Raw genomic sequence first — 27777 nt, 5'->3', positions numbered from 1 at the left:
ACACTTTTTAGAAGATATTTTGATTTGTAAAAGAAAAAAAAATATAAAAATAGTGAGCACATTGTTTCCTAGCCTAATGACTAAAAACTACATTCTTGTTTACAGAAACTGTCTTATTTCTTACTGGACATTTTCCAGCTTCACTTTCTATCCACCAAGGCACTTTGATATGATCCTTGATTTAAAGAACACTGTGCTAGATACATTTCCTACATATAACGTTTTCCAGGACATGGGTACTGCTTTTTCTTCTCTGTGCAAGCCAAATCTTGTAATTCTTTGATAAGGCTTTTTTTATTTACCACAGTTTTTAACAGAAAACAAAGCTGTTATAAATAGCATTTGTTATAATATTGGATGCATCTTTTGTCATCCATTACTCAAAATTCTTCCACTTCAATATATTTTGAGTTTCCTCATATGTGGCACCAGATGAAATTCAGACAGCTATTTGAATGCAAGACCGTTTTCCACACCCACTCTACACCATGATGCAATAATCAATATACAGTATCTTTCAAATATTTGTGTTGACTTTCATCTGCTGAAAGTCTTTGTGAGTTCTGCTAAAAGGCTTACAAAGCCTGAGTGTGCAGCCTGTACTTTAAACAGTGTTCACCAACAGATGCACCTCCGGTGTAAAGAGAAACTGTGCCCTTTATGATAAAAAGCAGGAGATACAGAACAGAAAAACACGTGCAGTGTCGTACACTTGGGTTTCACGGAAGTCCAGTAGAATTCTGCTATGATGTTATGACAAAACCAGTTAAATTTCATCAGATTTACAGCATTTTGTTTGCATTTCCATCCATACACCTAGTGCTATGCTTACCTCAAAAAACTTCTGTATTACATAGTTTCCAAACACATCAGTCATCAGTTGATATGCTGCTTGCAGGATCTCATTAAATACCATCTGGCGCTCAGCTGGAGTAGCTCGCTCCAGCTTCTGCTGTATAAATCTGAGTGCAAGAAAAGTACATTATGCTTTATATCAACAACAGGAAAACCTCTCAAACACTATTTCGATGAGACACCTCAAAACTCTAAAGAAAGCATTCAACACTTGTAAAATTTATTAAAATGAAAGTAGTGCCTTTGCATATAAAAGGATACTTTTTAGTAAAATTAAGGCTCAAAAACTTTCATTTGAAAAGGATCAAAGATAAAAAGAATAACAACAACTAAGTACCTGATGATGTACTGATGAAAAATAGTTTTGTATTCCAGATGCCACATACTTTGTTTTCTTAATCAACACCTTTTTGGTACCTAAATGCTAGAGTTTACAAGTCTAGTTATGAGGCTATTTCTACACTGAGAACTTCTACAGGCAGCTAAATTAATACTATTTTTATAGTGAAATTTCCTAGAAAAGAAACAGGTCATCATAAGGGCATGTGTTCCAACTAATGGCACGCTTTGAATTAAGGTGACTAGCAGCTCATTCAAACGCCCGATGCTAATAAAACAGTATCAAAGCAGTAAAACATTATTAAGTCATTGACTGTACTTTAATAATTACCTAGAACCATGCTGGTCTTGGGAAAATTCAACAATATGTCCGACAAGGTCCCTTAGTTGAAGATTAGGGAAACGGTTGTTTCTGAAATCTTCCAGCAACCGGCTACGTCCAGAAGGCATAATGTCAGACCTACTGTAACGGAGGCGCGAAGGAGGGAAGAGCTGACTGGTGGAGCTAAAGAGACTGGAGGTACTTGCCGCACTGCGATACTTTGCTTCGGCTCCGGGGGCTGCAGAAATATAGCGACCACTACCATTTGTCAGTCCTCCTACAAGGAAGCAGCTCTGTCAGTAAAGGCCACGAGGAAAATAAGCAACAGCAAAACCAGCAAGTGTACTAGAACTACGGATTCACCCTGGAGCCAGAGAAAACAACAGTGCTGTCTCATTATTGGTATTTACCTCATTATGGTTGGAGGAGTTAGATAGTTTTATCTTCCAATAAATAAAACCATTCTCCTCCTCATTTTTATTTTATGTGAAGGGCACCAGGAAAAGAAATGCCATTAGAAGAATGTATCAAAGCAGGTAAAGTGAGCACCCACTCAGGCTTACAGAAACTTTTAGAATTGGGTAGACCTTAAGCTTAGTGGGCAGATTTGCACTTCACAAGTCGTACTGGCTTATACCCTTGTTAGTAGCCTTGAAGTTAGCCAATTGTTTCAAAATAGACCATGAAATCTGAACTACCCTTCAGTCCCTACTGAGGTACCTTTCCAAATTACAGTGTGTAAGGGCATTTTTGAGGGATGCACACGTGGTGCCTCTCGTCATGCTGTACCTGTCCTGCAGGATATTTCATCACTTTAGCATCCCAGGCTTTCAATCTGATACCTCTTGTAAGCACTAGATATGTCAAATTTCAAACCAGGTAACTAAAAATGTTCTACTTCACTCTAAACCAATCACAGCTATATCAAACTGAAGCTCCTTGTAGAAACCTGAAGTCCTTCTCTTGCTGCACAAACACTCATCACTTGCATTACACTTCATCTTTCCTTACTTTTGAAGAACTGAATTGCCTTCCTATGTCTGAGTCCTACTCCCTTTTGCTAGTGATTCCACCTACAGCTCTTGTCACCTCACATTCCTGTGCATTTCTCCTCTCTCTGATCAGTTTGTGTCACTTTGAACTCCTCCAGTAGGCCTCTCTCCCCACTTTGCAACAGGCAGGAATAATCACAAAGAACCACGCAAAGTATCTTTCCCAACTGCAGTATGACTTTCTAAAGAGACACTCTGACTACACTGCAAGCAGAAATATTCAAATACAATTCCCATCTAGAAACCTCAACTCTACTACTAAAACCACACCAAATAAACAAAAAACCAAACCCCAAAACTCCCCTAAAAGTATTGAGCATGAATTGGGAAAGGAAAGAATTTGTTTCCTGTCTAGAAAGTGACATAGTAACTGAAGCCCTTTCAAAGTCAACAGAATAAGTAACTACATTCGAATTTAAAACAAATTGCAGTATGTGCTGTTTGAATGGTGCTCTATTACAAACTTATTAAAAAAAAAAAAGAAAAAAAAAAAGAAAAAAAGAAAACAGCTGACAGTGCCCCAGCCAAGCCTTCTTTTGGTTCCAGGTATTTATAAGGCCAGGCAACAACAGTGTTACAGTGGACTGGTAATGTATTAATGGTAGTTATCTTTTTCAAAAGATCAAATTGCAATACCAGAATCTGAGATGTTAGTGCTCTGCAAGACACATCAAGCATCACGTTATTGCACTGTATGGTATTATGCCCTAAAATAGGAATAATTAGTATTTATTTTATAATTAGTTTTCAAAATTTAGTGATAAGCATCAGTGAATACTTTATGCCCCACAATACCTTTTAAAAACCACTAGGTTTTCTTTTAAATTAAAGCCTCTTAATTCTTCACAGCTAGGAAAATCAGATTCTTGTAACTATCATTTTCAGTTTCCAATGACAAGCACTATTTCCAGAAAAGAGGTGACAGCAACATGGTACTAACAAACACAAGGAGAAAAGAAACCCAACACTCTGCAGGTGAAGCAGTATGAAGAGTGATGCTCTACGGTCATTTCTCTTCTAGGAAAGGCCTTCCTAAGAACAAAAAAGCTATGCAGCTGAAATTATGGTATTTCTCATCTAGACTGTGTAAATACATGAATGCAATCCTGGCTTCCCTCTAAGTGCCGTGCAGTAACACTATTTAATATCACGAGAGGGCACCAAAGCCCATCTGAAAGGAAGTTACAGGCTACTTTCCTGTTGTAGCATCTCTATTGCTCCACTCATCATATGCTCAATTCTGTGCCAGAAACTAACAGGACAGTTTCGATGATATGCTCACAATCAGCATACAGTTATAAAATTGCTTATGTGAATCAGGAATTGTTTCAGTTTTTTTTTTTTACCTGAGCCTTCATGACTGTATAAATTAAGTGACAATTTACCCAGTAACTAAACCAGAAACTAAGAATTGGTAGCTTTTAACAAATATGCTATGTATGTTTAATATAGAATACATTTCACACTCATGATTATCAAGCCTTTTTTCAGTCTAATTTGGCAACCATCACTTTTTAAGACTTGTAAGATGACTATGCTGCAACTGGGAGGCTCCTGTCTCACCTTTGAAACTCTTTCAATCACATTAAGCAGGACCATCATACAGAAAGGCTTCAGCACACCTACTGTGCCTACAAGAACCTGTCGCACCCTAAAGCACACAAAAAGCTGACCCTTGTAAAACACTGGACACTATTATAAAAAAAGAGTAACTTAATAAGTACTTAGATTTTCTTCTCACATAAGTTTTCACATTACAGTAATGATCTGGCTCAGTGGCAACTTTGCAGTAAAACCCCCAAAATAAAGGCATATTGTCATAGGTACTTATTACATGCAGACATACTTATGTGTACAATGGCCTATTTTCTTAACGTATTGTACTTATTATTTTCTTAGTCCAAAACCCCCAAAGCATTAGTGTGGACATTACAGACACATGGTCTCCTTCCTGAAAACGGTGTCAACAGCTTGGAAAAAAAACCCTGAAACCTGAATTCTAGTTACCCAAATCCTTCTGGTTAGCCTGCACCATCTCCATGTTCTTCAAGAGCTCGGGACACTTGCTTTACAGATTCTGATTCCAAACTAGGAACTAGGTCTTATAAAGTACTTAGGGTACATGCCCTACTGCATAAAGCACTGAAAAATTTAAATATTTATTAGACATCAGTATAGCCACACAATTCCAAACTCTTGGGGAATAAAGTGTGCAGTTCATTCTTCACATAATCATTTACTATAACTTCTGGTCTCATAAAACGAAGATGCACTGAATAATATTAAGTTGTTTGACAGTTTAATTGAACCTAAATCCCTCTGGCTAGTCCATAGAGAAGGAACAGAGATACAAAGGGGATATAGATTATCTAAACCAGCATCTTACTAAGCTTCAAAAACACAGAGCGTGTAAAATTATTAACTCCTTAACATGGAGAGTGTATTTAATGTTAAGGAGAACATTAAAAAAATACTAAAAACTAGATTTAGGTACATTTATTTTGATAGCATTAGTCTGTTAGTACTTATCAAAGTGTTTTTTCATTTGTTTCTAATTAAGGCAGAAACCAGATCTACCACACAGTAACTGTTTTTTTACAGTATTTACTGTGTCAGCAGTATTTTCTAGTAACATTCTATAAGTATTTGTTCATTTGTAAAAAAGTAGCTTCATCTCATCCTCAGCTAAAAGTTTCATCTTCATATGGAAAATAGAATTAGACATATCTATGTACACGTTGCGTAATTTTAGGAATCAATGGAAGTGTTGATTATGCCTGGTTTACTGCAGCCCTACAGAGTAGGTACAACAGCAGAGGCCACGCAAAGCTCCCCGTTCTGCCTCGGCCAAGGGGCCTTTACTCTTACCCACAATGACCACCTCTGAAGATAAAACAACATCAATCTAAACTACTTACAAGCTTGGCTTGCAACACAGAAAATAATTACCTCAAAAAGCCCAGAATTTAAAAATCCTTCTCTACACAAATGCTGCAATGTACCATTAGAGTAAGCACTACCAACCTAAAAGGATTTTTATGACATTGGAAAAACACTTCCTCTTGCAATTCTTTGTCCCTGGGAGTGAAAGGGTAGTTCAAATTCATGACCTTACTGCTCCAACTCATTACAGTAAAGAAGCAGTTACAGACAACTGACAAATCCCTTCAAATATAGGAAAACTGACACTAGCACAAAGTCATTAGCACATTCCTATTTTAGGATGTTGGATAAAAGTTGGTGAAAAGAGATAAAAACAGTAAAATATCATTAATTTCTTGTAAAAGGGAAATTGGTCTTTTAAGCTACAAATTGCAGCAGTGTCTGACAAAGGGGTTATAAAATCATGCACCCTTTCCCAGTATTGTGCTCTAGATTCTGGTGGCTGAAACAGGAGCAACCGAGTTTGATGCCCATTTTAAAACAGGAGTTAAACTTAGCTGAACCTGTTGATACAAGCAGGCAGGACAAGTTTTGAAGGTGGAGGGAGAGCTGTGTTTGACAGGCATTATCAGAATACCAATGGAAACTGCATGCAGACATGAACTTACAATGTTGTTCTACTCTGAAAAGTGACTACATAATAACCATACCCTTCTGAAAACATACTCCCCGTTTGACTTCAGGTATAACTTCTCATCTAGTGAGAAAACTTTGTCTTGTTTTTTTTAAATTTTTTGTATGTGAGAACAAAACATATGCTTCCAAGAGTGACTGATGAACACACTAGAATAAATGTAACAGGACAGACAATTAACTGCAGAAATAGTCTTTAACTTTGAGATGGTGCACCTTGGATGTAACTGCAAAAATATGACACAGGGTTGAGGTGCAGGAAAGGCTAAAAAAATTACTGCATTTTTTGTGAAAGCAAATATCCAAATGACCTCCATTTCCAAATTTTAGACTGATTTGGTAATGTAGCAAAAAGTTTACCAATAATCAAGGTCCACTTCATTTGGCAGATGAAGAGGACACATGGAAGCCAAAAAGGTTGTGTCAATTTTCAGAGTACAACTGTATAATTCTGGCCATTACACACTGATCTAGTACATGATTTTAACAAACTATCAGGCTTGGTTCACACTGCCAAACAGTTCAAAATGGGTCAAAGTCAGTATTTAACAATTTCTGTGGATAGAGGCAATCCTCTATACTGATCACAGCTTATTTTCTGAAAACTGAAAAAAAGTCTTTTAACATTTATCAAATGTGAAACAACACAAAACTCTGAATGTTTTAAATTTTAGATAATGCCTTCCAAAATTTGATTTAAGTATAGTTTTCAACAATATGAAAACTATTGTGAGAGTACTTTGAAAAGAAAGAAAGAAAAAGATTTCCATGATAACCCCATTGTCAGATGTTCAGAACTTTCTCAAAAGCCTCCATTTGGGCTGAAACTTTCCATGCTTGGTCTCAGCCCAAAGGTGCACTTTGTAGACCTGAAAAAGGAAAAAAGGTAAGTAAAAAAAAATAAAACGTGCTGAAACATCCCCTTGCCCAGTTTTACTTTGGGTATTCAGCACTTAACCATGAAGGTGACACTGTATTGTAAATGTAATATATTTTAATTATTTAACCTCGTATACAAATCACTCACACATTTCTCACTTATAAGTGTATCCTGGTAGGCATTTTTTAAATTTTTTTCCTGTTTTATTTGCACTAAGAGAAGTATACGGGATTAGGTTGCCTATTGCAAGCACAGAATTGTGCCCTGAGTAGTTACTGGAGCAACAGGCAGCTCAATTGTGAATTACATCCAATTTCACTGTATGATTTTAGCATTCAAATTAAATTACCACAAATATTCGCAGTAAAAAATGAAAAAGTTTATCAGGTAACCTCAGGTTAGAGGCATTATCTTCTAAATATAATGTAGACTGTGGTGGGGTTTCTTTAGATTTTTAATTTCATTTTATTTTAAATTTTTTTAAAGAAAGGTTGAGCTCCCGTGTCATCTAAGTAGCCAAAAAATTTTTCTAAGAGATTATTATCACCATTCCTTGAAACACAGATCTGATAACAGAGAGCCACCACTGACAATGCCTTTGCTACTTCTTTCACAAATGCCTTTTTTTTTTCCTTCTACCAGCCTGGTGATAAACTACTGTCTTCCTGGCCAAGCATCTGGGCCATGAGTTGTAGGCTGACTGATTCAAAAATCACCTTTCAATATATTTTACATTGAGAGCACCGCTCACTCTTCTACTTTATCATGGTAAGGGGCACTAGTGAAAGTCACTTTACTGTTAAACACAACGTCATCTTAAAATGTCTTTAAAGTGGTAACACACTGAAGGAGAAACAAAATTAATGCACCTTTGCTTGTCATACTGTGGAAATATAACAGAAAAACGACCAATAATTCTTACTGGGCTCTCTATTGGGCTTCTGCAAGGGAAGAAAAATCAGTTGTTGGCCCAATACTGCCAAAAGCTGAGTGCTCTCCACTGTCAAATCAATGAGCATTTGAGCGTGCTCTTCACCTTTCAGGGATGGCCCCTCTTCATTACAAAACTGTTTAACAGCAAAGGTAATGTGACATCTCTTATGCAACATATATTTTACACATAGAAATACATACACACATACAAACAAAAAGTGTTTTTTTGGTTTTTTGTTTTTGGTTTTTTTACCTAAATGCAAACTGGATGAGGATCCATGTGATGAAAGTGATGGCGGTGGCGTAAGTGAATGTCCTGGCGTTTGGCTTGGCAGAGGCATGCCTATTGGACTTGGAGAGGAGGAAAATCCCAGACTATTGTAAAATGGCTGCCCTATGGGTGCTAGGCTGCTACTAGATCTTTTGTACAAGTCAGAGCTAGTAGATAGAGAATCTCTCCTTGTGGCACTACTACTTGCAGAACTGCCAACTGAAGAAGAAATAAAAAGACCCTAATTACACAGTGTCAACTGAATAAAACCTATCCCCAACTACAGCTGGGCAACAACAGATGCGATCACAATAATTACAGCAATCGTTATGACAAAGACAATTACTGTGATAACCACACATGCTTTTAAATAAATCTAAGTGGGTATAAACACACCACTGGCAAGTAATTTCACCAATGTCCACATCTTTCAACATTTCATACTAGACTTCTCACAGTAATATTGCAGTACTCGGTTTTAACCGCCTGGCTTCAGGCTTTGGGACACATATAGAATTTGTAAGATTAGATTACACTGTCACTTTATAGAATAAATGATTCTAAAAATATTTCCATGAAATTCTTTGATAAAACTTTTTCCATCATTAATTATTAGTCAGAGAGTGATACTCATTTCAGGAAAAAGTCTAGAGGCAATTAGTTGTTGTCTAAGGGTTCACAGAATGATCTATGTTGCTGTTCAGCTGTTTCTGAACTTCCTCTTGTTTGTGAACCCCTCACCTGTAGGAAAAAAATGACTACTTAAAATTCCCTATGAGAATTATGGCTCTCAAAGAAGTTTTTTTTAAAAGATACTATAAATATGAGGGAATAGGCTAAGAAGAAGATGAGAAGCAGAGCAGAGATAGGAAAATTAAGGTGAGAAATTAAAAGTGTGATTTTACTGCTATCAGTATTTCTGAAAGTCAAATTAGACTAAAGGCTTTGGATAACAGTGTATTAGTGAAGGACTGATTATCCTGCACAGCATCATTCAGCAGGGCGATGAACACTCTAGGACAAATTAGGAGAACAATAAAAAATTTTTAGAAATGTTAAATTCTAGTATCTGCTGCATACTAGTGAAATATTAAACTAGAGTGCCTATTTTAAACACTGGAACATTGAACAAATGAATTCATGAACAAAACCAAGATTACGGATACTTTAATAACAAATACATTTCGTAAGCTGAATTTGGAAAGTTGACTTCAACTTAAAAAGGAAAGGCTGGAATTTATACTTCCATAAACTTTACCCTTTTTAAGTACCTTTCTACTAAAGCTGGCAGCATGGCCCAGTATAAAGGTCACCTGATACTTTGACTTTAAGAAACTAACTTGTTTTTTCATCACAGTAGTCACTTGGCTAATATTTTTTCATGGCAGGTACTCAGTTGGACAAAATTTTTCAAAGAACTTCTGTCCAAACACTGTCATTTCAGAAATATTGTCAAGGAAAGGTGATTTATCCTTACCAAAATAATCCGGCTACCTATTTGAGAAGGTTAAGTTTTCACATACTCGGACCAAATATGCCAGCAACAGGAGACCTTTATTTTCACTCTCCTTGACTGAACTAAAAATCCTTGCAAAATCACAGTTCATTTAAGTTCAGCACAGATCTGCTGCAGACTCACAGCTGAAAACTCCTGACCATACACAGCACTTCCGTGATGGCTGATAAAGGTTTTCCCTGCAATTGAACTTGTAGGCTTCTGTCTGCCATGTCAAAAACAGACTCTGAAACTGCTGTCCAAGATTCCACCTTGTGTTGGGAAGGCCCATCAGGCAATGTGGAAAGGATATTTTCTATTTCAAGTGCAGAGGATACAAAAGCCAAACACAAGAAATAGACCAGGGAGGTGGGGGAAGAGAAAAAAGGAAACCAGAAGGAGGAGAAAAAGGTCAGACAAAGGAGCCAACAAGGAGACTGCAAGAAAAACTAGAAAGCACTTTCAGTGGAACTGAGGATGAGAAGAAAGCAGATCTGAAGTTAGGCTGTAGAAGGTATATGTGACTGTGGGGCAAAAAGACTGGAATAATAAGCTGATGATGGGAACATCACACAGTACGAGTAGAAACAGAAACATATTTAGGAGCAGGAAGGGAAGCAGGAGATAAATGTTGCCTGGAAACTGGGAAGGAGGACATACTAGCGGAGAAGCCAGAAGGAAAAGATACTGAACTAGGCAAGGAGACTGAGAATAAGAAACCAGAAGAGCAAATTAAGACAATAGTTGAAAGAAATCTCAAGCTTTGAGACCAGCTCTACAGGTTCTGGCTCAGTGAACCACATAAATGTTAATACAATGCTACATGATGGATTGTTGTATTTCCATCTTTCAGGGTTTCTTATTCAGCTAAATTACTGCAGCTTACCAAGTTACCAAATGCAGCTGAGCTGCATTTTCACACACACAAGCAAAGCTCACAAAACCCAGCAGATAATTTGCACTAGTTTACTCCTCTTTGCCCCTGCCTAATCTCATGAAATTACTCTACAGTTGTTACAAGCCAGGAGAAGGCATGTGGAAAGTTGCCAAGGTTGATCTAATTCTTGGCTACCTGTTAAGCTGCAGTAACTTATCATCATCATGTACCTAAATCTTTAAAATGGAGGATGAATAACTTTATATAAAAGAACAGAGACTGTAAGTACATACAGCCATTACAGCAACATACATTATGTTTGCCACTTCCAGTTGTTACTTTGTTCAGTCATTCAAGCTAGAACATGTTCACCTTTACATTTTTTTGCAGAGCTATTTTTTTTCCTCCCTGCAAAAACTGAAAACATAAGGGCAAGGTGTGTACTGCCGTCTATAGGTTTTCATGGCTATATTTTAACTGAAATTCAATCTTTTCAACACACTGAGCAGTTACAAAGAGGCTGAAACCTTGGCAGATAAAAAATTAAGCTTGTTTTCAATTTGCCTCAACATGCATTAATACCATTTTTATAAGTATTCATCTGTGTAATTCAATTCATATATACATACAGCTCAGGAGCTCTCTAAAAATAAATAATCAGGAAGCATTTTTTAGGTGGCTATTAGGGCAAGTACGATTTATACTTGGCAGAAGGGCACTTTCAATGTACTTTTATTCTAATAATACTACTAAAAATATTTCAGGTTTAGATAGCACCTTTCATCAGCACTTCTCAAACTGCAAAAGCACAGGGTTCCTGCTTCCCTGTGAATACTGCCATGCTAATTAAATCACCTCAGATACTGCAAGATTTCAGCATGTGCTCTCCATGCTCAGGGCTCTGGACAAAGCTCTGGAACTGACCTTTGCTACAAGAAAAAGGCTTAATCTCCTGCGCCAGAAAGAACTATGCTGATTGTTCTTATGTAGATACACAACTAAAATTTGTGTTCTATGGAGGTCCTTATGATAAAGCTGGATAAAAACTTTTATGACTTAAATCTATTTTATCTAGAGGCTTAAATGGATGCACTGCATTAAAATGCAGATATACTTATCATCACTATCTACCAATGTAATGAAACTGTACCTGGAGTGAAACACAGCTGCTAAGGATTCACTGAAATCCTGCAAGTAGCTCGGGACAAGTTATATTACAGAATACAGCACTTGGATAGCACAATTACTTTGTAAATAAAATTTACCTGCTGTGGCATTAAGGAAAATTAAAAAACTCTACACAACAGAGTAGCTTCAAAATTTGTCTTTTTTTTTTTTTTTAATTAAAAATGGAATGTTTTGAGTCTCCTTTTTAAAATCAAATATTAGAGAGGATCAGTGTAAAAACCTGATTCTGGATTTCCCAACATTACTTATGTTAAAGTAAATAATTTTTCCAATTATTTTATTAAAAACAACACTGAGAAAAACTGTGTTGGCTTGCAGATGTCACTAGCCACTTACACTTAGTCACCAAATAACAAGTATCATGTCTTAACACTGAAGGGCATGTTTTTCCTTCTTCTTTTTCTTCACTTTTAACATTTCTTTCAATATTTAATTTTTTTTAAAAATTACTTTCCTTAGGGTATTTAATTTTGAAAAAAATACTGTTAGAGTACGTACATTTCCCCCGATTTCTACCCATCTGCAAGATGCATAAGATTATAAACATGCTCCACTGATTTCACTACGATAATAATATTAATAAGAGGCAATTCAGTGCCATAAACCTAGAGATTTATAGCCAAAGGAAATAATCTTTAAAAAAAAATGGTATTTCTCTTGCCTCACTAATACTGAATCTGAAACATAAGAATACCTAACCTCGCATGTTTAAAAACTGTATGCATATGAAATTTCTTCTACACAGCAGAAACATGACAAACCCAATTATTTTAATTTTTTTTTTTTTTTTAACAGAAATGGCTTGATAATATTTAAGAGTATCTTGAAATAATTTAAGGCCCCAAATCTGCACGGAACTATTTAGGCTTAATTGTATCTAAGATTAAATTTATTAGAGTTAACAAGGATTATTCTTGTGTATTAAGCATTTTTATTTTATAAATCCTATAAAAATGTTACGGAAACTAACATTACAAATTTAGAAAGTCATATGCTATTTAATTTGTTTGAAAAAAATTAGGAATTTTCCTGACATGAAAATTACAACAAAAGAATGCATATTGCAAATATCATCAATTGTTATTTTAGGCACAGAATAAAGACCTCCTTGAAAATAAAAGCAGGCTTACTAAAAAACAGTAACAAACTTCTGGGCCAGAGTACAGCGATCAGTATGGAGAAGTATTTTGGAGATATCTATGACGACAAGATATTGTTCAAAAATGCATCTTGTACATAGAGCCCAAGTGAACTTAAAAAACCCTTTTTACTCCCCTATAATTTGTTTTTAACTCAAATAACCTATTTTTGCATTCTTTGTAGACATCTACGTGTATGCCTGATACAAATACATTTTTTGCTTAACAGAATGTCCTCACTATATTAACAACCTACCTGATGAGCCAAATCCACCAAGTGCAGAGCCGATAGCTGCTCCTAAAGAGCTGCTACTTCCAAAGCCAAGAGATGTGCTTCCTGGTTGGCCAGGACCATGTGAAAAAAGGGAACTGCTCTGGGAGTTACTGGTCAAAGAGTTACTGCCATAAAATGAATTGGATTGTAGGCTACTATTTGTTTGCTGTTGCTGTTGTTGTGGCTGGGCACCAAGTGGCCGAAATAGACCGTTCGTGGCTCCCGCGAGATTGTTTGCTGTTCCTCCAGCTGAAGCAGCTGCAGCTGTAAAACACACGTTTTCAATCATAATTACTCTCTCAAACATTTCTGACTGAAAATGGACTATTCAGAGCTAAACTGTATTTTTTTGAAGCCCTCTTACACAAGCAGAAATTCACATGTTAAAGGACTAGAAGAGACTTTGCAGTATTACACAATCTTAATTACCCAAGGAAAAAAGTGAAGACAGCATATGTTGTAGGCTAATCAAAGCTGTAGAACTTTCAATGTAAATAAGGGAATTTTCAGTGTAAACACATTACTGTTTACTGAACTTTTGATATCCAAAGTTGCAATAGCAGAGCTGCAGCTAAGAGTCATTCAAAGACATCTCCAGCTACTAATGCCAGAAGTGAGTTCTGCATAGAGAAAGAAGCTTATAGATTAACTTAAAATCTAATTTTCTGAACAGATTAAATTAATTAATCTGGGATTAGTATTTTGGATTTTTATTTAACAAATGCAATAAATGGTTCAGTAAAGTAGTACTAGATCTTACAACTGATTAAAAAAAAAGAAAGATGAAAACTAGGGACTTTTGATATAACTAACTCTCCTCTTCTGCTGTCCATTCTATACTTATTTTCCTTGTCCCACTTTTCAGGAGAAAATACTTTCAGAAGAAAAGCATAGCAAGGCTCCAGAGCAGTCCATCTTCTGCCAGGCCGAAGCAATGAAATGATGTTTCCCAGAGGACACCATTTAGGGGACTGATGAGAAGTGCATGTTATATGCATGGGGAGAGGAATGTTCCTATCTGACAAGTAACAACATTTGCAGAAACATGCCTGTGTATGTATGGGGAGAGGACTGTAAATTCGAATTAAAAATGGAAAACCACATCTGAGAAACAGCAGTCTCAGAGAACAGGAGGAGACAAAGTAAGAAAGGCAGCATGCACAGTATATCCTTCACAACTAGGAAACTTCACAGATGCATAGAAAACATCAATAATATCAAATACTAATCAATATTACTGTTATGATTCAGTACAGAAGTGAAAGAAACCTTCATGCAGGATCAAACACTTACCTGCCTGTGCCGCTGCAGAACTGATTAGAACAGGAGTTGAGGCCACCAATCTGACTGGTGCACCAAGGCCAGTTCTCGCTCCAGGGCCTACTACTAAGGCACCAGTCTGATCGTAATAGGCTGTGGGAGCCAGTACTTGATAGCCTACACAACACAGAAGACATGGATTAGTAGTACAGACAGTCTCATACAGGCAGCATTTCTTCTCTCCTGTAAATATTCTAACCACAAACTACAAGGAGGAAACCAGATTTTTTCTTCCATGTTGCCTTTGAAAGGCAACCAGACACCAAAACGAAAAAACAGTTGAACACTGTAAAACACTGTGACAAAGTCGGACTTAGAAATGCTCCACTTAATATTTTACAACTAGAGTAACAGCTAAATTTAGTTGTCAAAAGTTGAATTTACTGCCCAGGTTTAAGTTACTAACAGTATAATGAGAAGGTACAGGCACAACACAGCTGACCATATCTGGATCATTATCGAATCAACTTTCTTAAAATACTCTATATTTCTCTTAAACTTCTTTGCACATGGAAAAGCTATTGAATTCTGTACAATTAAAGGGCTGAACTAAATGCAACTCTGGCAATTCCATCCATTACCTAGCCACACTTAAAAGTCCATCTGCAAAAGCACATTGGGAAAGGAATGCTGTATGTGCAGGACTACCTTGTGCCAGTCAGTTTAACAGGAATAAAAGACTGTAATCCAAGTGTAACAATTCATTCAGTTGACAGTTAAGAGAGGGAATAAAAGGATAAAAGAAGGATAATAAAAGGAGGAGTTGAAAAAAGGAAAAAAGCAAGCAGGAGGAAAGAAAACAGATACAATATATGAATGAAGGAAAGCAAAAGAGACAAAAAAGCAAAACAAAATAACTTTATTTAGGACAAGAAGAAGAGAATTCATTTTAAAGCTCTTGATACTTTAGAGCGAACTAGATGAATTGGAATAAGAATTCCTAGAAAACTCACAATGACTTAGGATAACCTGAGAAAGGGTGCTGTCATTTAAAACAGATCAATGTCCAATTGTTAAGTTGGTTATTCTTACACTAAGCAATAAAACAAAACCCAACAATTTCAGTATTCCTCCCACTTTCAAATATATACTAATGCTATTAAGAAAAAAGCCAAGACTGCAAAAATCACACGTCTTTTTGTGCATGTAAGAACAAAGATTTTGCATACTATTCTAAGTTGTTCATATCAGTTGCCATGTATCTTCAGAACCAGGTCTAGCAGAGTTCTGTCTGAAAAGCAAATGGACTAGAACATAATGACCCTGGCTTCCAGTTTTAGGTAAGTACCCCAATCACCAGCTTTCCAAGTCATATATTCTCCTCAGTTTCTGTAACACCTCTGTAATCTCTTCTGCCTGGACACCTTGTTCCAAAACCAGATGGAAACATCACCTGCCTACTGGCCTGGTGCTCTGCAGGGCAGCTGGAGACACTGGTCCAAGTTCTTTCATATTAAGAAAATGTAAAGATATAAAGACCACTCAGAGGAACTGAACAAGAGAGGAACAATGAAAATCCAGATCTTTAGGTTCAAGTCATGGTTCTGGAGGTGAATGCACTATACTGTTTATGAAAAATTGTCATTACTATACTGTTACACACCTGTTTGTTCTCTCTGCTCACTATTTGAGGTACATTCCATCTACCTTCTCTTTCCCACCAACAGCAAAGGAAGACAGTTGTCCTCCACAGCATTTGTCTGAAAGTTTGGCTAGTTAAAAACAACCAAAACAGGTTTTTACAATTGAATTCATTATGAAACCTTTGCTATAGCTGCCACTGACTCTTCCACCTACAAGAATGTGCTACGCTGCTCTACCTTCGCCACTAAGAAAGGCTGCAACATTCCCAGCATAGGGAAGTATGAGCGACCGCCCTCTCTGCTGCTGTAGTTCTGTAGAGAACATACCATAAAATATTAGGAAAGCTCTTTATAATAACATTAGCACCTGCATACATTAGCAATGTCGAATTACTAGTACCTACATAATTTCTACTTTCACTTCTTCAGAACTCAGAATTGGCCAATACCTACCAGTATTTACTGTCCACAAACGTACAAACCCATGGATAATGCTGTAACTGTACAAAAAAGCACTGATCATGTTTACATCCTTGTGCTCCAAAACTAATATACAGCATTTTATATGACTTCAGGCCCATGATGTAAACCAGCCTATTTTCCAACGTAAACTACTTTTTTGGGGGGGTGAGGGGGGGATAACTTACAGTTTTGCATAGATTAAATTTACTGAGATTAATACTAACACAATTTAATACACTAATATTAGATTTTCTAAAGTAATTGATTTGTATGACTGCTAAATAAAAAAAATGGAAGCACCTTGCACTTGCTCTTTACATTATAAGATGCCTAATCCCTCTTGATATTTCCCTGTCTATCTTAACCTGTGATCCACCCACAGAGAGAGCACTTAAAATTAGTTATGACAGGCTAGGTCAATAGCATCAAGATACTGCCTATACAGAAGGTTCAAGCTATGCATGAGAACTGATGGGTGCATTTATGTTCCCAGTCTCAGAAATTATTATATTCTGACCTGAAATAGGAGGCCTCAGCTTTCTACTTAAATCTACCAAAACAAAGCAATGTAGGACTATTTGTGAAATGCTAGAACTTGGTTCTGTGCATCTGCAGCCTCAAAGGTATAAAATTATTTGCTTTGACATCAAAAATATAATTTCAGAGAGACCATCTCAGATCAGATTACATAAATTAAGGACAGTTCTCATAGCAAAACTTAAATCTTTCCTTTCTTCACACTATTCCACAAACTTTGTGCCTCATCCCAGAAAGGTGAGCACAAAGCGAAAAACTTCCCCAGCCTTCTCTCTTATCAAAGATCAGGTGGTGGGTGACTTGGCAAATCTTCTCCTCTAATTCCCTCTCTTCCTGTTTCAGTTTTTATTACCTCCCCATAACATCATTATCTCTCCCTGTGCCTGTGCAATTTCCCCTACAATTTAACAATTATCAAAACTTACTTCAGTGCCTTCACATTGAAGATTACTGTCGTCTTCCACTGCAACTAGAAAACTAAAACATACTTGTTTCCTAATCACACGTTTAATTTTAGAGTTCAATTGCTCTATCTACATTTACTGTCTCCAGATCAGCAGGGAATATAAAAGTAAACAATCTGGTTTATCAACAGGGTGTTTTGCTGAAATGATTTCTAAATGTCTCCAAAAATCATAGACTGAAAAACTTTCTGGATTCATATCACACAAACCTTGAATGTACTTAAAGAAAAAGAGAATGAGAGGAAGGAAATCTGTTCTCTTGGTTTGTGCTGCCATTCCTTAGTGTTGCTCTTACCCATCCAGTAACGCAACTTCCCTCAGCGATGATGACATCCAAATGTACGTCTGTTTGACACTTCTCTCTACACAATTTCTACAGATGTGACATTTCTTACTGCCAACTCAATTATCTGCCCCTTTTAACAGTGCCATCCTGTCTCCTCCCTCCCCAGAACCTGCACACCTGTAACTTTTTGCTTGTCCTGACAAAGATATGCAGTGTCCTGCATGTGTCCTCTCACAAATCAAACTTATTATCCTACCAGTAAACAATTTATACTTCCTATAACCATTGTCACTTTGTCCATATGTAACTCTCTGTATGCCTGCCATAATGAAATTTGATTTCTACTTCTTATTATCTGGAGGCACAGGATGTACAACCAACTGCAATGTCACACTTCAAATCCTTCTAGGTAATTACAAAAAAAAATGCAATGCCAAAAGATAGAAATTGTTGATTATAATGTTTTATACATGGGGTTTTTTTGCAGACAACTCACTTGACATGCCCAGATGCAAGCCAGATGCAGCAACGCAGCTTCACTGTGTGAGTTACATGAAGTTGTATCTGACATAGTGCAGTCAATGGAGCCTCTGGAGGGATTCAGCAGACCCGCTGCTCGACATCTATTTTAGGGTAAGCTGAGCACCTCTGAACAGCAACCGCAGAAGGGAGATCTCCACTGAGCACAGTGGCTCCTTAGACAACTGAGGTCACAAGCAGTTTCCTGAATCTGGACGATTAAGCTGAGTCCAGACATTTTCTGTGATGAGGATTGGTTTTATTCATAAAAAGAATGTATAGTGACCATACTATGAAACTGGGAATGCCCTCTGTCTCACATATTTGTTCAATCAGAAATGCTCTGTTTTTTAAGAATCCTTCTTACTGAAAGATCTGCTAAATTAGGATTGGACTAATTTAAATATAATTTCACAATTCCAATGTAAAATGTATTTCACATTTAATGATTTTAAAAAAGAATGTGAAGTTTTACCTGATATCTGCCTTCCAGTACCCAAAGGGGACTACCAGAGGGCTGGAGAGGGACTTTTTATAAGGGTATGAAGTGGGAATGGCTTTAAACTGAAAGAGTGGCTTTAAACTGGGAGAGCGGCTTTAAACTGAAAGAGCATAGGTTCAGATTGGATATTAGGAACAAATTCTTTACTGTGAGGCACTAAAACAAGTTGCCTAGAGAGGCTGAGGACAGCCCATCCCCAGAGCGGTTCAAGGCCAGGCTGGATGAGGCTCTCAGTAACCTGGTCTAGTGGAAGGTTCTCTGTCCCCAACAAGGGGTTGGAACGAGATGATCTGTAAGGTCCCTTCTAACCCAAACCATTCTATGATTCTATGATTTTCTGAAAAGAGGCTTAGCAACAATATTATGTGAAAAGTAACCTGAATTTCAGACACTTTCATTCTGCATGTAGAATAAGATCTGTGCCTTAAGCAATACAGAAATACAGCTCCTAAATAATTAATATAGAAATACTTGATATATCAAAATTGAAAATAAAACAACTGCATAGTTGGGATAACATTAATTTCATCCAACATGAAGGCTGTGGCAAGGAGAAAATAGCTCAAACAATTTAAGGACAACAGCATGCACAAGCTCAACAATACCCTTTCCCTTACTAACTCACAGTGAAGCCAAATTACAAATATTTTCTCTGTAAAAAATATTTAAAAACTTTAAACTCGGTCTGGACCTTTACTTTCTTGTAAAACATCTCAGTCCATTGAAAGAAGAATTCCACAAATTTTCCTCTTATTACATTATATGTGTTGCTCAGTGGTTGCTGCCTGGGATTTGCTGACCCACAGTTTGGTATGTGGATGTTGTTTACCCATCTTGACTCAATTTTATAGGAAGGGAATAGAAAAAGGCATCTCTGGAGCAAAACCCACTTTACCCTAAATCAGGTAACTAAAACAGAGGCGGCAAATCAAGATGAAAAGTTCTTACTTCTCTTTGCTAGCTATAAATGGAGCCCAAATATCTCACTCAAATACAGACATCTAAACCAGTATGACGATTTCCATATAAAATGGCTTGTATTCATTTCATCATCCTATATCCTTCTCCTTCACCTAAAAAGAGAAATCACCAGCACACTCTATGACTCACTACAAACCCATCTTATGACGATTGATAAAATAAATGTCTTTGTTTACACTTTGAGTTCTATTTTATGTAAGAGTGTGGTGGGTAGGGCTGAACTCAACTGCACACAGTTCTTATTATAGAACAGTCTGAAATATATCCACAAGAATTCTTCACTGGCCGTCCAGGCATGTAGCAACAGATGAGATAAAGAAGCAACTTACAATGAAAACTAAACAAAAAGGTTCCTGCCTTCACAGAAAACCTCTTGGAGCTTGTGAAGGAGCAAAAAAGGTCTACAAGTACCTTCCTCACAGGAAAGGCTCTTGCACTACAAAGTTTATGTATCTGACCACTCTATTACTTTCAATCATCTGTTTAGAGGGGGGGGCTTTTAATGGGTTTTAAGAGCTACTCTTGAATTAAGACAGATGCTCCAAGCCCAAAGTAAGAACTAACAAGTATCTATAAAAAAACCCACACAACATCCCCTCTCAAAAAATTAAAGAAGGTATAGCTAAACCTTTGAGGCGTATCCTTGATACGCCTCACTGTTAGCAGACCTTGGTGAGTTGCAGAGATACCATTTGGCAGGTGCTGGGACAGCACTTGGTTGATTCCTCATTTTAGGAGAAAGATGCTAAAAGCTGAAGATGCTGCTGCATGAAAAGAAATAGAAATGGCAGCTACAAAATAAAACAGGCTAGAAAAAGCACAACAGCCAGCCAGTTCTGCAGATAGAGGCCTAAAATTTGATCACATGAGGCAAAGTGCACAGTGCAGCCCCAGAGCACGCAGCAAATAACTGACTTCTCTAGGCCATGTGGCATTTCACAGTGGTGCTGACCGAGGAGAGAACTTGTACAGGTGAAAGGAGTACAGCTACCATCAATGTTATCTAACTTAATCACATAAAAATCTTAACTTTCATACTGAAGGGTCAGGTATACTGAAATTGTTCTTGCTCAGGTAACATGCTGAACTTCAAGCTAACTATTCCCTGACACATGAACCACTCTTCAATAAGTCAGAAGCCAAGCATGCTAAAAGAATCTGAGGCTCCAAGCTTTGGAGGGTTTCCACTTCAAGCATGTTGTGATCTTCAGAGATGATTAAGCAGTAATTTTGTTTTAAATTTCCTAAATTTGGATTCTGAATTTTAGATATTATTACTATTGTGCCACAAATAAGAAGTTATAACAGAAAAAAAATTAATACATCCTGTTGCAGAGGAACCAGAGAACACACCTTTGAAGACAGTATGTTGTTGTTCATTACATATGAAATTACCTTAGAAAAATCTACGATACTCTTTGTTCATATATTTTTAACAGTAAATACAGAAAAAATGCTTCAAATAAAAAATGCTAGAGGAGTTTCCTGTGCTCCAAGAATACCATGCCAGTATTTTAAACCAACTGAACAACATAAAGCTATAAAACTCAATTCTAAGCAGCTTATCATAAACATAACAGAAGTTTGTTGACCTGTTACCTAATAACTCCAATATTGTAACTTTCAGTGAGTCTCTTAATCCACTGATAACATACATACCTGGCATGCCTGTAGCAAGACCTTGACCAAAAGCCAAAGCTGGATTTGCTGCTGCAGCTGCTGCAAGTGACTCTGCCTGCTGCCCCTGTTGCCCCTGGTTGGGGGTAAGAGGGCGCTGAGTTGCCCCAGCACGCAGAACCTGGAAAAGGCCAGTACAACACCCCGTCCTTAAAACGTAAGGAAGCAAGTCCATTATATGTTAAAAAAGGTCTAAAACAGTTGCTTTGTGCATTTGATGCCTCTTAGCTCTGAATTTCACTTTGGGAATATTCCATCTTGTTGGTTTCAAAGATATACACATATAAAGAATAAAAAATATATATTACTTTGTTGACAAATGTGATCATAAAATATCTTCCCTGCACTGGACAGTAGGACTCATGTATGTTCCATCAAGGGTAATGAGTTTAAAGCAAGGAAGAAAATCTGTAAGAGTGATACATTTATGACTTACATTATTTATTAACTAAACACCTGACCTTTCTTGATAAACACATTTGTTTACATTATTCCCAGGCAATTGAATGATGTAAATCTGAATATTTCAGCGCTTGTAGTAACTTGTCTAAATAATTAACACTCCACTGCCAACAGTGCTGTAAATAATGTACCCACTAAGTTTTAAAAATTCACATAACACTCCATCACCATGTAACACAGGCATATTTTGTTATGTTCTGACAGTGTATCTCCAGGAATCTGACTGAAAAGCAATCTAAATTCTTGCAACCACTCTGTTCCTCTTGGTTAAAATCATTTTTCTCAGGTCCAAAATAAGGGAGAAATACAATTCACAATATATCCCCACAAAGTATCTTTTATGTGATTTGCATAAATTTGATAATAGTTTTATAGAGGAAAAAAAAGAAGACATTGGAGAGATGATATACATTTAGTTATCAATGCACGTCATTGACAAAAATGAACAGTAGGAGGAAAGATCCACCTGAATATAAAAACACTAATGAAACCACTCTGTATTTCCATGGTATCTCAGAGCCACTATTAAATTTCTAGGAATGGCACTGAAATAAACCATACTGCTGGTGAAAAATTTAAAATATTTACATTAATTCAAACATAAAATTAGAAAAACTGTGATTTTACTTTGTGAAAAAAGGCCATTTGTTTACACTGAAAGATCATATAATAGTTTTTAAAATGCACCCACATATCCTCCTAAAATTACCAGAACGCATTTTTTCATCCACCCATGTTAGTTTTCTAGATCAGTTTTTAACTTTATAATAATTTACTACACAGGAGGCATCACTTTCCTGGTAACAGCTGCCTGGATTAAAGGAACTATTTTTAAAGCTTACTGTTTTAAAAACCGAGACTGTAAAATAACCTAAATATTTAGGTTGCTGTAAGACAATGACAATCAGTAACATAAGAAAACTGCACATCTGCTCTTCACAAAGAACATACCGGTTGCTGTCCCTGTTGTGCCTGGGAAGCCGCTTGCTGATTTGCTGTGGTGTTTGCTGCTGCAGCTTGCTGCTGGAATAAATTGGCTGGATACACCCCCCATGGAACACCATAATACTGAGGCGGAACCACAGCAGGACCTAAAACCAGAAAGCACGATTATTCCATCTATTGTAGCCAGTTAAAATACTGTTTGTAGCATCCTTCATTGATCCACCTTCTAAATGTTGAAAGAGAAATCAGTATTAAGAAGAATGAATTCCCATATTAGCTAAAAGGACACGTGAATACAAACAGGTTAATTTAAAAACTTCACAACAAACCGTATCTTCTCTATGAAAGATGAGACTCAGACGACAAAGAAAAAACTTAAAAGCATTCAGAGTTTGTATAACAAAGAACATTAAAAATCAAGTTTTCATGGTTGGAAAAAAAGATCATTTCAGAACATCAGAGAATGAACCAAATTCATTCTCCTGATAGTGATATACTGAGACTTTGATCATCTGTGATTTGTCCTTTCTGTATCATGCCTTTTCTTATACACAGAACTATTGCCTTTGCCTTGCCTGTATACTGCACGATGCTCTTCAGAGTGGGCACACTTAACCCTTCCAGTCTACTGATACAGAACACGTGGAAGAATAAACTCTCTATATTCACGGCATTGTACAGATAATGCATTATGTATACCTGTATTTTAGTTTTGTCTACTGCCTTTCCTGTGAAACCACCAACTGGAAATACATGGGTTTTTTTTTAAAAATGTTATGCTCATGTCTGAGCACTAGCTGGGGACATGAATATTCAGTCGTGTTGTTTCACAGTGACATCTATTAACTTTTTAAGAGATTTTCCTGGGTTTGGAGTTTATCTGTTGTTAGGGCCTTTTAGCATGCTGGACACAATCTTTATTCTCATGCCTACTGGGAATAAGAAATCCTGAAATTAGAAAATTATTTCACCAAGTGAAAACATACAAGGAAAGGCTATCTCACCTTTTGAAAATAATACATACTATAACATCAGATGAAACCGCATCAATGATAAACATTTTCAGAGCAGAAAAAAACACTCTAATTGTTGCATATAGAAGTCCAGTGGAGAGAGAAACTCAGAATCCATATGTAACAGAAACTGAAACATTTTACCTTCTTAGTAAAAATGTTCAAAATGGCAATAATAATTTTCCTACAAGTCTCTCCTTCCTAGAAATACATTTGCAGAGAATAAACAGGATGGATTTCAGTTTCTTCTCTTTTCATTCAGGGAAAATTATGAAGGTAGACACTAGAAAGCGTTCAGTTACCTGCTAGGGTAGCTGCTGCAGCCAGTCCAGCTGCAGTGTACGGGTCAGTACCTGGAGGAGCAGCGCTGATAATGTACGGGTTTGGCACAAAAGCAGCCGGGGCCAAGCCTGCGGAGAACACGCCTGCTACAGTAATAAACAGAGGTTCATTACAGCTAACACACTTGGCAAGCAGCATCACCTTCAAAACAAATCACAAAGCCTATCTGCTAAAATCAGGACTGCTTGTACTTCAGCTTCTAAGAGTAGGTACATCATTACAGAAATCAGCACTTGTATGTCTTCTCACCAGCCCTTTCTTATTAATTCCAAGGCCTAACAGCTTTGTTTGTTGGATGTACAGACTCCAAGGAGATTTATCTCATATGTATCTACCCACTCATATAGAAGGGAATATTCAAAGCGGAATTTATCTTCCCCAGCTTTAACTATCTAAAAGTTACACCAGTCTTGCAATGAAATCTGAATCAGACAAATCATCTAGTGTCTTAAGTGAATCAGTTAGATAAAATTAACCACTTGCAAGAGATACAAATCTCTCATCACTGACAAGTAGGAAAAAATTCTAAAGTTAGTTTTAATCAGATACCTGGCTTTTAAACAGACAGTTATGAGATGATAATCTTACTTCCAAGAATCTTAATTTCATATAGGCATCATAATGGAAAGAAACAACAGAAGAAACTCAGTGAAACAAAGCACTGCTACCCAGAGTTTCCTGTCAGTCAGGTTCACACACTTCATCCAACACTGAGTCAGAAACTGCTGCAGCAAGGACTGCACATCAAAATATGTTCCTCCTTCCAAATATTTCCTGATAGATTTCTGTTAATATGCATATCAGAAGAGGCTGCATTTCAAAGGGGCAAGATTTATCTGACTGCTAAGTCAGCACCTCATACGAAGCAGGGGCTTCTCTGGAGTTTTGCAGTCAAAGACAGGATTTGAGGACTCCCATCTCAATCTGCCATGTCTCCAGCTCTCAGATGGCATCACTTAGCTACATAACACTTTTCAACCCCAGCTATAGTCTGCTGATCCCTGTCTGGACAGACTTTACCATGTAGCTAAACAAGCCAGTGGGAAAACTTAACTGCCACCCTATCACAGGAGAACATGGACACATCCCATTGCAGATACTGCTTCCTACTTCTGCCTGCCCTTCTGATCCTGAGAACCCCTTTTCCCTCACAGAGGAAGGAGATTTGTGCATACACCTCAACAGCCCAGTGGTGGAGATTGGGAAGGGCAGGAATCTTTAAGCCTGCCCCTACAGTGTCAGAATCTGAGAACCTCCCTTCCTTAAACAAGGAATTGCTTCCACGTGTGTTCCAACCTCCCTCACTCTAAACACTGACAGTTTCCCTGCAGCAGGAGATAAAACTGTTGCCAGTGAAATAACACCTTCTTGTTGAGTTGCAGCACACAAAGGACTTTATGCATTTAACTAACTCACTGAATTAGAGGGACAGAAAAGAAATGCCTGCTAGAATAACTCCATCATAAAGGCACCTGCAAGAAGAAAGAGCTGTCTGTTTAAAAGGTGCCACGGAATAATGACTTGATCAACACAACAATATGATTTCCAAGTTCTGCTATACAATGGTTTTTAACTGGATTATTAAAAATACTAAACTGCAACAGAATCTTAGAATTGCATATGTTTGGTTTTTAGTAGAGAAAGCTGGTGTTTCCATCACTGCTTGTAGCAGTAATGTTTTTTTTACTTTCACTTGCATCAAAATTCAACTACTGTGCTACATGAACAAATATAAATTTTATTTCTTTGTATACAACTGTTCAAAGTAGGGGAAAACTTACAACAACAGAAAACTTCCTTTAAGGACAGAACAGTTTTATGCAGCCATTCTGAGCAGTTTTCACGAGAACTGCTAAAACAGGCCAAGTGATCAGTACCTATTTGAGTTAAAATACTGTGGGTAACATCGAAAGGATTCTGTCAAAGCAACACACCCACTTTTGCCAGGGACACCTCACCTATGTGTGGCTGCTGAGCTGCAGCCAGGGCGTATTGTTGCTGCTGGGCTGCTGTCAACTGCTGAACAGTCAGAGCATTAGTCCTCTGGAAAAGCTATTGGAAAAGAAAAAAAGATGCATTGCAGTTTTCAGAAGTCAGGGCTATAACATACTGTGAATCACTTACAAAAAAAAATTTCAAACCAGGCTTCTGTTCTAATACATTAGACTTAACTAACTAGAAAATTATGCACTAAACCAGAAAACTATGTACCAATATTCTTCCGGACTAATTATACAGTTATCTGCCTTTGATTAACTCACAGACAAAACAAAATGCATTATGTTTAAAAGACTGATTATCAAAAGAAGATAATGAACAACTCAAAGGATCAATTTACCATGTTTTCAAGTCCATTACTGACCTGCTGCTGAGAATTGTAGTCAAAAAGTCCTACAGTAGCTCCTGAAGAGTCCATTTGTACCTGATTGCCAGGATAGTCAAACTGTAGAGAATCAAGACCAACTTGTTCCATGGCATCTAGATTCTGATTTTCTGGATTTGAAAATTCTTCTACCAGAGGCTTGTGGGCTGCAGGATTGGGAAGTGGACCTAATCCTTCTGTGGTGCTGGGATTGGGGCCCAAGCGTTCAGCTACTTCTGTTGGGGAGGCTTGTCGACTTCCAGGGGTACGACTGTTCAGAAGAAATTTAAGATAGACTCTTCAGTCTGAAATAATGCTGTCCATGGACAGAGTACAGCATTTCTATTCTAAAAGCACTTCTGAACTCAACAGACCTTACAAAGGGAAGTGACAGACTGTTTTTACTATTTCAACCAGCATGCATTGATGGCTCAAGATAAAAGACACATTTCATTTCAAAACATAATTTTATGTATTTTTTAAAAGTTTAAGATTATACAATCTTCAAATCACTATGAGAAAAACTAAATTTTGAGTCATATGGAGTAAACTGTTATCTGTAAAATTTTGGGATGGCTCTTTATTGTATTTTGGGAGTGACAGGAATTATTAGAAAATGTATTGAAGAGACATGAAAACAGAAATAAAAGGAAATAGCTAAGTGTATCTCATGCCAAAGGAGAGAAAGACACAGTAAAATTTCAACTGGAAAAGACAAACATACAATATAGCAAATATTTTTCACATCGAAAAGCAAATATTAATTTTTAACGTAATTAAAATGAACTAACAGCTGCCTTGTTTAGCATTTGACTAAAACATTTCACTTCCTACACAACTCATTTAACAGACTAAACCATAGTGATGACTGGTGGGAAAAAAGTGTTCTTAATGTAACCCTGAATATTATATACAACATTTTATATATATATATATATAATTATATATGAAAGCTGAATTGCTTTCTAATCTGCTCTGGCCATATTACCCACATCCCCACTGACTCTACAGGGGAGTTTTCTGTCCATCTATAAATGCCTATAGGCAAACACATGAAGTGAGATGTCAACAGATTCACATCCTAAAGAGAATTCCAATCCTGTATTTGGTTAGATTTAGGG

At 37.0% G+C, this 27777-nt stretch overlaps 1 protein-coding gene across 7 annotated transcripts in view; it reads right to left on the bottom strand.

Moving 5' to 3' along the window:
• Window positions 1-27777, bottom strand: part of PUM2 (pumilio RNA binding family member 2) — a 69327-nt gene that overhangs the window by 9534 nt on the left and 32016 nt on the right. For 3 of the 7 annotated variants that reach the window (XM_027898549.1, XM_027898545.1, XM_027898547.1), the window contains exons 6-15: window positions 26657-26927; window positions 26253-26346; window positions 24255-24380; window positions 22946-23085; window positions 21515-21653; window positions 14495-14638; window positions 13184-13465; window positions 8211-8447; window positions 1526-1793; window positions 833-962 (exon numbers count right to left, since the gene is read on the bottom strand). In XM_027898549.1, the coding sequence (XP_027754350.1) occupies window positions 833-962; window positions 1526-1793; window positions 8211-8447; window positions 13184-13465; window positions 14495-14638; window positions 21515-21653; window positions 22946-23085; window positions 24255-24380; window positions 26253-26346; window positions 26657-26927 (1831 nt within the window). The remainder of the gene's footprint in view (window positions 1-832; window positions 963-1525; window positions 1794-8210; window positions 8448-13183; window positions 13466-14494; window positions 14639-21514; window positions 21654-22945; window positions 23086-24254; window positions 24381-26252; window positions 26347-26656; window positions 26928-27777) is intronic. The other 4 variants (XM_027898546.1, XM_027898548.1, XM_027898550.1 and 1 more) reach the window with 2 other exon arrangements.

Source organism: Empidonax traillii, unplaced genomic scaffold, assembly GCF_003031625.1.
Source record: "Empidonax traillii isolate 1590-97213 ecotype Southwest subspecies unplaced genomic scaffold, ASM303162v1 scaffold602:size389650, whole genome shotgun sequence".
NCBI classification, from domain to species: Eukaryota; Metazoa; Chordata; class Aves; order Passeriformes; family Tyrannidae; genus Empidonax; species Empidonax traillii.
Note: the sequence above shows the minus strand (reverse complement) of the source record. Positions and strands in the feature narration are given on the sequence as shown.